Source organism: Camelus ferus, chromosome 26, assembly GCF_009834535.1.
Source record: "Camelus ferus isolate YT-003-E chromosome 26, BCGSAC_Cfer_1.0, whole genome shotgun sequence".
Classification (NCBI taxonomy): Eukaryota; Metazoa; Chordata; class Mammalia; order Artiodactyla; family Camelidae; genus Camelus; species Camelus ferus.
In genome coordinates this window covers 2,763,439-2,775,735 of record NC_045721.1, presented here as the reverse complement: position 1 = coordinate 2,775,735, position 12,297 = coordinate 2,763,439, and the positions used below count along the sequence as shown (strand labels likewise).

The following is a 12,297-nucleotide window of genomic DNA, read 5'->3' as shown; positions in this document are numbered from 1 at the left end:
TCTGCGGGCTCCTCGGCTGAGAATACTCTTCCTCCGCCCACATTTTCAGCCTGACAAACTCCAACCAACCCCTTGGAGGACACCACCAGGCGTCTTCCCTCGGGCGCTTCCCCCGACCTGTCCCCAGAAAACGGCTCCCTCGTCCGCGCTCCCGCAGCCCCAGCGCTGACCCACCACAGAGATTTCGGCGTCTGACGACACGGGGTTCTGTTTGTTTTCGCCTCTCCATCCCGTCTCCGCGGTAAGCTGTCAGAGGGCAGGAACCACCCCCGACCAGCTGCCCTGCACCACCGCCCTTGGGTGCACCAGCCTGTGAGTCCGCACGCGATGTGACGCAGCCTCCATTCAGTTCAGGGGCACCTGCTACCACTCTAAGGCCAGCGCCTGACTGGTTCGTTGAAGTGCTTCCCCCTCAAGGGCAGAAAACGCCCCACGGACTAGCACAGAAGTGTAGGGTGCGAAGGCCTGAGAGGCAGGACAGAAGCCCCTTGGCCTCTAGCTGGCCCTGGGAACAGGCAGGGGGAGGGGCCCTGGTCCTCCTATGAACTCACCAGAGACACACCGCCTCCCCCTCCAGCGCTCCCCAGCTGCCGACCGGTCTGACCCAGGCATGAGCGTCAGGGTGGCTCAGAGCGGGCCTTCTCACTGAGAATCCAGCCCGAAAGGCTGCAGGAGAAAGGATGGACGTGGACCTCCCCTGTCTGCACTGATGTGCACAGGTGAGAGCTACGTTCGGGCTGAGGGTTCAACAGGTTTATTCCAGACTCCATTTCTGGCCCCGCTGCCACAGCCACGGAGGCAGGGATCTCACCCAGTCACAAAGCCATATCCGAAGCTGGCCAGATTTGCTGTGGAAGACACAGCAGAGGGAACTCATTTTCAAAGGGTGCACAGAGAGCAGAGAACACATCTGAGGGGCTCCCAGCAGGAAATGTCCAGAGAAAATGAGAGAGAGAGAGAGGAGAAAGATAGAAATCCCCTCTCGTAACCCCGCCTGAACGAGAGAGAGCAGAGTTGAGGGAAGCTGGGTCCTAATGGTTCCCCGCAGCCAAAGCACACTTTTGGCATCTCTTTACGACTCACAGACAGCCTTTCAGAATTTGCTGTGAGAGCTCTCCCTTCATTCCTGCCCTAAGAAATACTCCTTTATTCCCCCAAATACCTGCAGGCCGGTGAGCATCTACAACCCGCACAGCAATCCCTAAAGAGCTGTCTGGCCTCACACACCAGCCCCTCCAACCATGGGAGACCGACCCCGCTCATTCTCAAACGGCAACCCAAACCCCCACCCCACAATCCTCACAGGTGACACAAACATCATCTTTTCTCAGGGTCCTCACTTCCCCTCCCTGACCCGCCGAGGAAGTCAGGATGGGAAGGACCCAGGATGGGGCCTAAGTCGCGGGAGGTACCTGCCAACACCTTCAACCTCCGTCCTGCTGTAAGGACCCCGATCAGGGCTGGGGTGACCCCGAGGCTTCTGCCTGGGAAGAAGCAGTTTATAACTCAGCAGCCCCTCCCCGAAGAGCCACAATAGAGAGTGGCCTCAATGTCTCCCTCGGAAGGACCTGGGAGGCTCAGCTCCTTCACTGGTTCCCTCAGTCCCGCCCTCCTTCTCACAGGTGCCACTCACAGGCCTGGATCTGCCCTCTTTGTTCCCAAACGGCACTCTCCCAGCCCCCAACAAGCAAAGCCAGAGACCCCGGGCAAGCATCTGAGCGCCCTCTGCCACCACCCTTCATGCTGGGCAGAATCCACCAGCGATGTCACCCCCACCCACCACCGCACCCGCCCCGGGGTCCAAATCCTTCCACACGTCCCAGGCCCCTGCCAATTTGCTTCCGCCCACGTCTACTGGCAAAGAAACGTAAGCTGGCGGCTTCTGGTTCTCTTCCCTCATCACTCTTCACGGGCTGTCGGGGTGAGCTGGCGGACACCACCCTGAGACCTGCCCCCTCTGAACCAGGAAGTCCCCGGTGCCAGCACTAAGCGGCCCTTGAGCCCAGGGAGCCCTGCACCGCAGGGGCGGCTCCAGTACCCACCGGCCCAGGCCCAGTCCTGCATCTGGTGGCCCCGCCGGCCTGGCGGCAGTGCCATGTCCCCTGGGGCCAGGCGGGAGTGACAGCGCTGGTGACAGGCCTGGCCTCTGACATAGCGAAGCTGTCGCTCCAATATTTATTGTATGTGTCTGGCTTTCACACGGAATCTGCAACCTGCCAGTTACCAGTGTTTACCTTGGTAGAAATTCACAAGAAATCTTAGTCTGAACAGGCCCGGAGTTTATTTTACTGCCAGATAAACAACTTTCTTTGATAAATCATCCGTGTGACAGTGTTCCTGAAAGACTAAACAAAGATTTCAAGTGCAATCTATAGGCCTTTGAGAAGCCTTCCTAAGCTAATGCATGCTTAATTGGCTGCTCCGAGCAGGCTGGGGCAGGGCGAGGCCCTGATCTCTTTGGCCATTTGCTATCCTTTGAAAAATAAATACGGATTGGAGCTCCTGGCTCGTTTCTGCGAAACTGGACGAAATCTGCCAATATGTAAATGCTCGCGTGCTTCTGAATATAGCCTATGTTTTGGCTAACAGGCGTGCATCTCACAAATGTTACAAGGCAGCTGTTGGAAAAAAAGTGAACAGCGTCCCAGAGACAGTGCTTGAGAAAAGCTGAGAACATCCCAGGGCTCTCAGGGCTCTCTTAGACCCAAGCAATTATGAGCAGAAAAGCTCATATCAGGAATAAGATTTCTAAACATCACACAAACACTCAGAAGAACAACCTTCAGCAGGCGCACCCTGGACTCAGTAAATACTTGGTCCAAGCTCCACATGGTGTAACTGTCTGACGGCTTCCATTTTTACAGTGACCTAAGGGCGTCATTTAACGGAAGTCCAGACCGCCTCACTTCTCTTATTTACAGGGTTGTTTCTGGTTTCGTTTGGTTTGGGTTTGTTTTGGTTTGGTTAACTCCAACACCTTGAAGCCACAGAAAACTGTTAAAGTTTTCTCAAATGGGTTTTGTTTTTTTTTTTTTTTAAGAGGTTGTTCCAGTTCAATCCTCCTGCAAACCAGAGAATTAATCAGGACATTCCATTCCATTTCCTAAAATTTTTTTGCCGAGCAAGCTAACTCCATTAGTGCTCAAATCATCCTACCTAGGCCAATTTCCATCCTGAAACAATTTTTTTCCAATAAGAAGCAATAATGATGCTTATGGGGACGGGGAGCGTGGAGGGTGTAGTAGCGTATGTGCTCAGCATGCACGAGATCCTCCACATAAATAAATAAATAAATAAATAAATAAATAAATAAATAAATAAATACACCTAATTACTCCGCCCCCCCAAAACAAACTAAATAAATTAAATATTTTTAAATAGGAAATTTAAAAATAGTAATGATTATGGATTGAGCAGCCAGCATGTTCCAGGGACTGAACACACTTGATTGACCCAATTCTCCTCCCAACACAGTCCCAGAGGAATCACCTTCTACATTTTGCAACTGAAGGGACAGGCTCAGGAAGGTTAAGAAACTTTCCGGTGGTCACACAGCTTATGAGGTTGGGATTGAATTCAAGTGTGTCTGGCCCAAAGCCTGCATTCTTTCGACTCACCGTCTGCCTCCCCACAGAGAAAGAGAGCAACGACCCCCGAGCTCTTCCCCCGTGTTAGCGCAGACAGCAGTCTGTTTATATCCCACAAACTCTGAAAACAGCGCCGGGGCACCCAACGCCCCTTCCCAGAGAGCGTCCTGCACAGTTCCTGGCAGGCGGGGAGAGTGATGAGCATGAGAGGACACGAAGGAGGAAGGGTGTGGAATCTGGACTGGCGACCCAGCGGAGAGATGCTGGGAACAAAAACTGGACGGGATGCCAGGGGAGCGGCCTTGGGCAATCTGATGACTAACTCCTTTACCTGAGTTTTGTTTTCCTCGGTCTGTAAGGTGAGGGCCCTGAACTGGCTAATCTTTGAGGTCCCTCCCATCCAGCTCAACAGATCTTGAGAACGCCAAAGGGGTACTGAGGAGCTGACAGCACCCCCACCCCGGCCCCGATCGCAGCTCATCCCTCGCCCCCTCCTCCTCTGCCCACCCCTGGAAAAGCTGCAGGGGACAGGGGTGAATTTGAGGGTAAACCCTTCCCGTGATCTCCATCCCCGGGACCGCTTATATATACATCAAATGATAAGGAGGACATTTTGCTCAGTGAAATAAGCCAGACACGAAAGGACAAATGCTGTAGGATTCCACTTACACGCGGTCCCTGGAGTAGTCAGATTCCCAGAGACACAAAGTGGCCTGGTGGCTGCCGGGAACTGTGGGGGGATGGGGATCTGGTGATGGGCACAGAGTTTTCAGCTTGGGATGGAAAAATAGCCAAAGATGGATGGTGACAATGGAAGCACCACAGTGGGAACGCACATAATGCCACTAAACTGCACACTTAAACATGATGAAAATGGTCAATTTCAGGTTCTCTGTATTTGTCCACAATACATTTTTTTTTAAAGATAGGGAGGGTGGGAGAGTCCCAGAATTGCAGGCTGGAGGGCACTTCAAAGGACACACACACCTCACAGGTGGCCACTGACTGTCCCGAGGAATCACCTGGTTGGAGGCGTACTCATCCGCCAAGAGGGAGAAGCCATATGTCACCCAGTCCCCAACCCACTGTGCCCACACCCAAAGGTCTCAGGTCAAAGAGAGCGATCATTCCAGCAGGATGCGAGACAGAGCAGGGCTGGAAACAGGAGAGTCCCACGGACCCGCTGAGAGCAGAGCCGAGGACCGAGTCTCTGAGCTGCGCCCCCACTTCTTTGGTGACAAGCATGGAAGGAGACCTCATACTCTGCCCCTGACAAGACCACCAGGACAAACACTGAGTCTGGCCCCTGTGCTGGGCCCCTCACCCTAGCTCACCTGCTCCTCATCAAAACCCGTCCTGGATACTCACTGCAATTTCATACAGAAACTGGGGCCTGGAGAGGTCAGGAGGTGGCCCTGTGCTGCAGGGCGTCCAGAGAGTGGCAGGGGGAGACCTGAACCCAGCTCCCGGCAGTATGGCGCCATCTGTGGGTCCTGGGTTTCTGTACCCTTTCCCATGCTTCGGTCCACTTTTCATAGGTTCGAAAAGGCCAAAGAAAATGTTTTTCGTTGACATTTGCCTTATCTTAGTATCTTCCTGCTAGTTACACTCAGGAGAGAATTTGATGTGGAGAGAGGGTGCACCCTGCTCACCACAGGGGAAAATCTCGCTCTTTTTCCCCTGCTTTTCCTCACGGTTCCTCGATGTAGTTTCACAGTGCAAGGTGGTCCCTGAGGAACCTCAGCCCGAACTGCCCAGGACCTGATTCCTCCTGCCAGACCCCCAGGTCCAGCCTGCTAAGGAACTCTCCACTCGGGGACTGTGGCCGGGCTGTCACAACCCACCCGGCCAATTCGAAGACTCCCAAAGCCTGGCCCAGCCGTGGTTTCTGCCTGGAAGAAGCCGCCCCCATCGTGGGAGGGGTACTCGGGAGCGGCTGCGGGCCTCGAGCCGCGAGTTGCACTTGCAGGGTGCGTCGGCCCCACGTTTCCCCGAACATCAGGTGCCGTACGATTCCTTCCAACTATTGACAGATCTGCGCACAGGATGTGCATTCTCGAGATCTTCAGTGACAATAAAAACCAGTTGTTTTCAGCTGCCAACTCCCTACCTCGGGGTTACGGTTCCCTCCTCCGTGCCTATTGAATTTTACTTAGATTCCTGGACATTAAGGCTTTTTTTTTTACATATACACTCAGTCACCCAAAACAGCGCATGTAGTTTTCCTGGAACGTCAACAAGTTTTACACATTCATTTGGGAAGGCACTTTCTCTTCTTCCAAAACAGGAGTCCAAACCACCTCCCTGCTCTTCCTCGTCCTTTGTACACGTGTCTGACCAATTTTTGTTTTATGCCGACCGTGCGTAAGACGCCGTGCCAAGGACAATTTAAGCCCAAACAGGCCTTGTTTTGTTCACTCTAGCACACAGACCCTCCGCGCATTTTACCGTGAAGTGTGCTTCCTTCGTCGGCGGTGCATCTCCCGTGTGATGAACAGCTCATCTCGCCACAAAGCGGTGTCTTACACTAGGTGGAATACGGTACCAGAGACAGACCCCTGCTCTCAGGCAGCCCCGACAGACGTTGCAATGACTGCGCTGGCAGCCACTTCTCCTCCTCCTCTGCGGGAGGAAACCCAAGGTTTAGCTTGGAAAGGCTGAGCCTACTTTTTGCAAGAAATCAGACTGCCCCTTCAGAAGTAAAATACTGGGCCTCCCGACGGCAGCGCAGCCAAGACACCTTGAAGGAAGAGTGAGGCAGAGTGAGACCAAATTACTGAAGGTGCAGGAAGCTGAGAATGTTTCTTCTAGGAAATAGTCCCAAATACTAATAGCGAGAGCCGATTTTTTTTTTTCCTCTCTCCTATTTGACTCATTTTAGTGTTGCAACGTACAGTTTTACCCTTTATGAGGAAACATATAAACTAGGGGGTGAAAAATGCTTCCAGAAGGCAGGGAAAGTTTCTGGGGGCCAAGAAATCTTTTTCCACCAGCAAGGAAATACTGACCTCAAGAAGTTGTCCCCTGAACTCTCCAAAACAAAACAAAACAAAGCAAAGCAGAAGCCAATACAAACGGAAGCTCTGAACTATCTTAGGAGAATATTACCCTGCACATTTCTACCAGAAACGCTTAAGGGTGTTTACAGATCTTGGAGAAACTAGAGAGAGTGGCCAGAGGCGGGGTCCTAACCTCCCAGCCACGCTAAATCAGATCTTCCCATCCGTGGGATAAGCTAAGCTGAAGGCAAGACGGTCATGGGCGGCGAGCTGTGAACAGCAGGATTATTACTGTGCCAGCTTGCAAATAATATATTGACCTGTCGAAGAGAAAAGAGCAACCCCCTGTTGTCAGACAGCAGGAAAAGCCGAGCGAGAACAAAACGCGGGGCTGGGCCTCCTAATTGATGCCCAGTGGGCAGGAAGGCTGCCATGTTGAATTCAGAGACTTTGCATCATCTAACTTCTGGCTTCCACACATCTGGTGCCTGATCCAGGCTGATCCAGCTGCATTCCTGAACATCAGCACGCAGGTGTTTCTACTGATGCTTTTCCCTGTTGGGGGGAAAAAGTGCTCTGAACTCAGGAGGTACAGTGCAGGGGTGGAGAGACTGGTGGCCAAGCAGACCCGCCGGGGAGTTCAAAATGCACGCCGCCTGGGGGAGGCGGTAATGGGTTGGGCAAGTCCAGCTCCTCGGCGGCGGCGGCAGGACGCTGAGGCTGCACAGGCAGAGGGCGAGTGCGTGCTGACCCAGAAGGAATGCACCCTTGTTCCTGGAGCTCCCAGAGGGCCCTCCGACAACCTGATGTCATCACACCGGGGATGTCAGGGCTACTTAATGCAAAGTCTGATCCCTGGAGTGGGGACTAAAACATTCTTTCTCTTCTCCGTTGTGTGTCAGCTGGCATTGCTGAATTTCTTTGTTTCCTAACCGAATCCCATCAGCGTGGCTGACTGCCTCGCTTACTTGAAGTGAACTGAGCTAGGAAACAAGTTTCTCAACAAGGCTGCATTCTCTGGGATGCTGAGAAGGGCAGAGCTGAGCTCAGCCTCTGCAGAGAAAGAGATAGAAAAAAAAAATCCTATTTATTGCTCGATGAGAACATGACAAACGAAAAACCCAGAAAAATCTCTCCTGCACCCAGAAAAAGACGTCTGGTGTCCAGCACATCCGTGCAGAGGAGACACATGCCTCTAGGACCAAGCCCAGCGGCTGCTCATCTTAAGTGGAGAAGGCAGCATGACAGAGCAAAAGAATTCCAGCGGGGAAAGTCAGATGCTTTATTTATGAAATAAGTGGACTTGATAAGATGACCTGGAGGATCCAGAAGAACTCAAAAGTCCCAGGAACTCAAGAAGATAATCTCAGAGCGAATGGAACACAGGCCCAAACTGCTAATCACTCAGATTCGCTAAGCCCTGTGTGCTTAAAATGAGATACATTCCTGGCGCCGCACGCAGGGAGCTGGGGACTTGCTGACTGAGTAGGCGTCCACTGTGGTGGGGAGAGGATGTCCATCCCCAAGGGGGTCACCTGAGCACCCTCTAGACTGTTGCCCTTCACCAAAATGGCAATCTTCACATTCAAATTCTTTCCCAAGGTTTGTCTCATCAGCCCGTGTCTAGGGAATGGCTCTTGTTCAACTAGCTGCCACAAAACCCCCAGTGAATCCGGGTTAGTAAGTTCCAGACAAAACTTCTGAGCATGAAGACGTGGATTCTCTTCTCACAGCTCCGGAACATGAACTTTGCCTTGAGTCCCACAGCCGGTGACTTATAAAATGACCCCACGATTCTCTAGGAAAGCACTGATTCGTGTTTGGTCGGGGTTAAGAAACTATTGAAATGAAAATTTAATCTATTCTATTCTAGGTCAGTATTTTTGGACACAGTATTTAGCACAGCGTTCTGCACTCAAAAAAAAAAAAAAAAGACACATGCACCCCAATGTTTACAGCAGCACTATTTGCAATAGCCAAGACATGGAAGCCACCTAAATGTCCATTGAAGATGACTGGATAAAGAAGTTATGGTATATTTATACAATGGAATACTACTCGGTCATAAAAAAGAATAAAATAATGCCATTTACAGCAACATGGATGGATGTGGAGATCGTCATTCTAAGTGAAGTAAGTCAGACAGAGAAAGAAAAAATATCATATGATTTCATTTATATGTGAAATCTGAAAAAAAAAAAAAGACACAAATGAACTTACTTACAAAACAAAGACAGACTCACAGACTTATGGTTACCAGCAGGGAAAGGGGGTGGGGAAGGATAAATTGGGAGTTTGGGATTTACAGATACACACTACTATATATAAAATAGACAAACAGCAAGGTCCTACTGTATAGCACAGGGAACTATATTCAATGCCTTCTAATAGCTGATAATGAAAAAGAATATGAAAAGGAATATATATGTATAAATGAATCACTATGTTGTACACCAGAAATTAACACAACACTGTAAACTGATTATACTTCAATAAAAAAAAAGACCCAGTTTAAAAAAAAAAAAACCAGAAACGTTGAATGACTAGACATGTGGATCAAGGAATGATTGGACAGCAGGAATTTGATCCCCCAGTGAAGGCAGGACCCGCCCCCACACACTCAGTCCCAGGTTTCCCACCACGCTTCCCACAGGGGCTGAGCCGGACAGAAGTCATCTGAGCATAAAACATCAGCTAATATACTACCTTTCAGAGTTATTCTAACATGATTCCCGGGATTTGCTGACATGTCAGGGAGCCGACTTCTCAACACGAGTGTGGTGATTTACGACATACGAAGAGGGTCAGTGAAATCTAACAGCGGCCCTTGAGTGTCGTCTCCTGTCAAGATCCTTCGGGACCACAGCCCCAACGGGGAAGACTCTTCCTGCTCTCCCACCCCTGCCCCGCCCTCGCCCCCACCCCCATGCAGCAAAAGACTTCTCACCAGGATTTCTGAGAGATTTTATTTACATCCTTTTTTCTTGATGCCCTTGTGTGTCTTTGGGAAGGAATCTCAACCCAGTTTGTGGAAAAAAAGCATGTCACTCAGGCAGTGTGGGGCTGTGGGACTCTGCAGACTGTCTCTGCAAGACCCCCTGAGATCAGCCCCGCGGGGCCACATCCAGCCTTCTCCTGGGGCTGCAAGCACTGATCAGAAATTCCTTTTTAACCCGGACTGATTTGGGAAGAAGGAAGGGAAATCTCCCCATGGTGGGGCTGTCAGCTTCCTTGCCTAGAAAGACCTGACAGCTGCCCCCAGCTCTGAATGCCCTAAGCCTGGATGCTCCCCTCCCAGGTCCTGGGCAGAGTAGTGCTGACACCTAGGGGTGGATGGAAAAAGAGCCGTGTGGAGAGGCCAGCCAGAGTCGCCCGCGGTACCTCCTGGTTTCCCCCAGTTCCTCTCCAACTCTCCCCAAGCCTGCCTTCCTCCACGCCTACAGAAGGTCCCCCCAAACCTGTCCAGTGATCCCACACACCCAAGGGCAGATGGAGGTAGAGAACATACAGAAAGATGTTCCAACAGGCTCTGTGCACCAGGGATGCGGACCGGGAAGAGCCAGGGGTGCTTTCTTACCAAACTCGCTGGCACAGAGATGCTCAATTATGGCTTCAGATTTCAACTCGTTGTCACACGGAGGACACACCGGCGTGCCTGGGGAGGGAAAGGGGAGAACAGGAGCTGTGAGTTACAGGCGTGGGGCCGCAGGGAGGAACCACCCCTGGGGCAGAGATCAGCCCTGGGACCAGGCTGAAAGGAGTTAAAGGTCTTCTGGAATTTCTCAAGGGCAGCCTGAGACAAAAAGAGTCCTGGAGGCCATAAACAGACACAGAGTTTCTTGAAAATTGGGGGACTAGAAGCTGCTGAATATGATAGTGATTAAGACCAACATATCTGGGGCTGAATGGGGCAGGTCCTATGAATCATGGCTTGACCAGGTGTGGTGAGCCTCTAGGAAAAGCTAGCTTGTAACCAAGCCACGTCTACCCGGTGTTTGTGTTCTGTTCTTTCCCCCCTTTCCTTGACATACGCCCACCCCATTCCTGCCCCCTGCTGGTTCCCAAACTCCCCACCAGACAGCAGATCCATCCAGCCAGCTCTCTGGGAGCCAAGAAAGAAACTCAGCAGGACTCACAAACTCCAACCCCAGGCCCTGAGCCCTTCTCCCCAGAAGGCCTATTGCTGGGAGATCCTACGGGGCGAGGGCTGGGGTCGGCACCAGCCGTGCAGCCAAATGGGAGGACACTGCGGGACCAGACAGGAGAGACCCTCTGGAGGTGTTTTCACACTGTGAAGTGCTTTGAAGAAGAGGTGTGTGTGCCGCAGGCGTGGGGGCCACTGGAGGCGGCTGCGCCCGGGGGAGGAGGCTTCGCAGAGGCCAGGGCCAGCGGCTCCTCCAAGCCAAATGCTGCTGGTGCTGGAGGGAACCCCAGGAGGTAAAGGGGCTCCATGGAAGGACAGGGAGGAGGCAGCCCAGTGGCATCCCCAGAAGGTGAGGCAGCTGTCGCCGCCGCCACCATCTCACCATCATCCTCATCATCTATCAGACCACCTGGAGCTGAACCCATGGTCTAGGAAGAAAACCTTCCTTCTAAGAGCTCGCCACCCGCAGCACAGCACTGGAGGCCACGCCAGGCTGGAGCTGCAGGAGAGTCACCCCAGGGGAGGATACTGTGCTGAGCAACTTCAGCTCTGACATAAGGCTCTCTGTCCCCCTCCTCCCCTTCCCTCCCCATGGCTCCTATGGCAGCATCCTCTTGGGCTTCCAGACCTCCTACGGTTCAGACATGTGAGCAGAGCCTCCCATGGTGGATGAGGAGGGAGCTGCACAGCTCTCTCCAGCCAGTGGGCCCCCGGGACACAGCTGGTCCCGAGCGACCATCCCCCACTTCCATGTAGGGTTCCTGCGAGGCCTGGCAGAGACCGCCCGTGCCTTACTCTTTATGGACAGATTCCTCTCCCACCTTTAACTCTGTTCCCGGGGCCAAACACAGTCCAGATTCTTTCTGCAGCAAGAACCACAGCCACGCTCCAAGCAGAAGACTGTGGGGCTATCTTTTGGCTCAGATGTTGGAAAATTGCTTTTCAGCCAGAACTTCAGACTGGATTCCAGAGGTCGTGTTTCCGACAAAAGGGAAAAACTTACCCAGCATTGTGGTTCTTGCTTCCGTGAGAAGAAAAACAAGGAAAGGAAGTCCCATAATATGGGAAGGACCACGGTCCCTACATCAGGAGGGTGAACTGTGCTTTGGGGCTTTCCTGGTTTGGATTACTTTTTTTTTTTTAAGTGGAAGTCATCACGCTGCAAAGTTCTATGCATATAATAACCTCGCCCACAAGTAGCAGGACAGGACTACCAGGATATAAACACCGGGTCTCCCTGCCCTCCGCTCACTCACATCATCTTGCCTGGACACCCTGAGGTCCCCGATCCGACTGGTGGCCGACAGCTCTGGCCACCACACGGGCATTTTTCTCAGTCCCATCTGCTACATTTGGCCTTCAAGGTCTCCCAGGGGGGCAGGAGCTGGCCGGGGTGAGCTCCGTGGGTTAGCGTGGCTTTTCCCTACCTCAACTTTTCTCGCAGCCCACTCTGGAGCAGCTACACACTGTGTGGGGCAAGTTCATCTGTGCCCTCTCCGGATCATCCTTTGGGGCCTTAGCAGGAGAAACTCACCCAGTCATCCATCGGAGGCAGAACTAAATCGCT

At 52.3% G+C, this 12,297-nt stretch overlaps 1 protein-coding gene across 1 annotated transcript in view; it reads right to left on the bottom strand.

Moving 5' to 3' along the window:
- SFRP1 (secreted frizzled related protein 1) overlaps positions 1-12,297 on the bottom strand; it is a 35,527-nt gene that overhangs the window by 19,927 nt on the left and 3,303 nt on the right. The window contains exon 2 of the mRNA XM_032468788.1: positions 10,164-10,241. Within this exon, the coding sequence (XP_032324679.1) occupies positions 10,164-10,241 (78 nt within the window). The remainder of the gene's footprint in view (positions 1-10,163; positions 10,242-12,297) is intronic.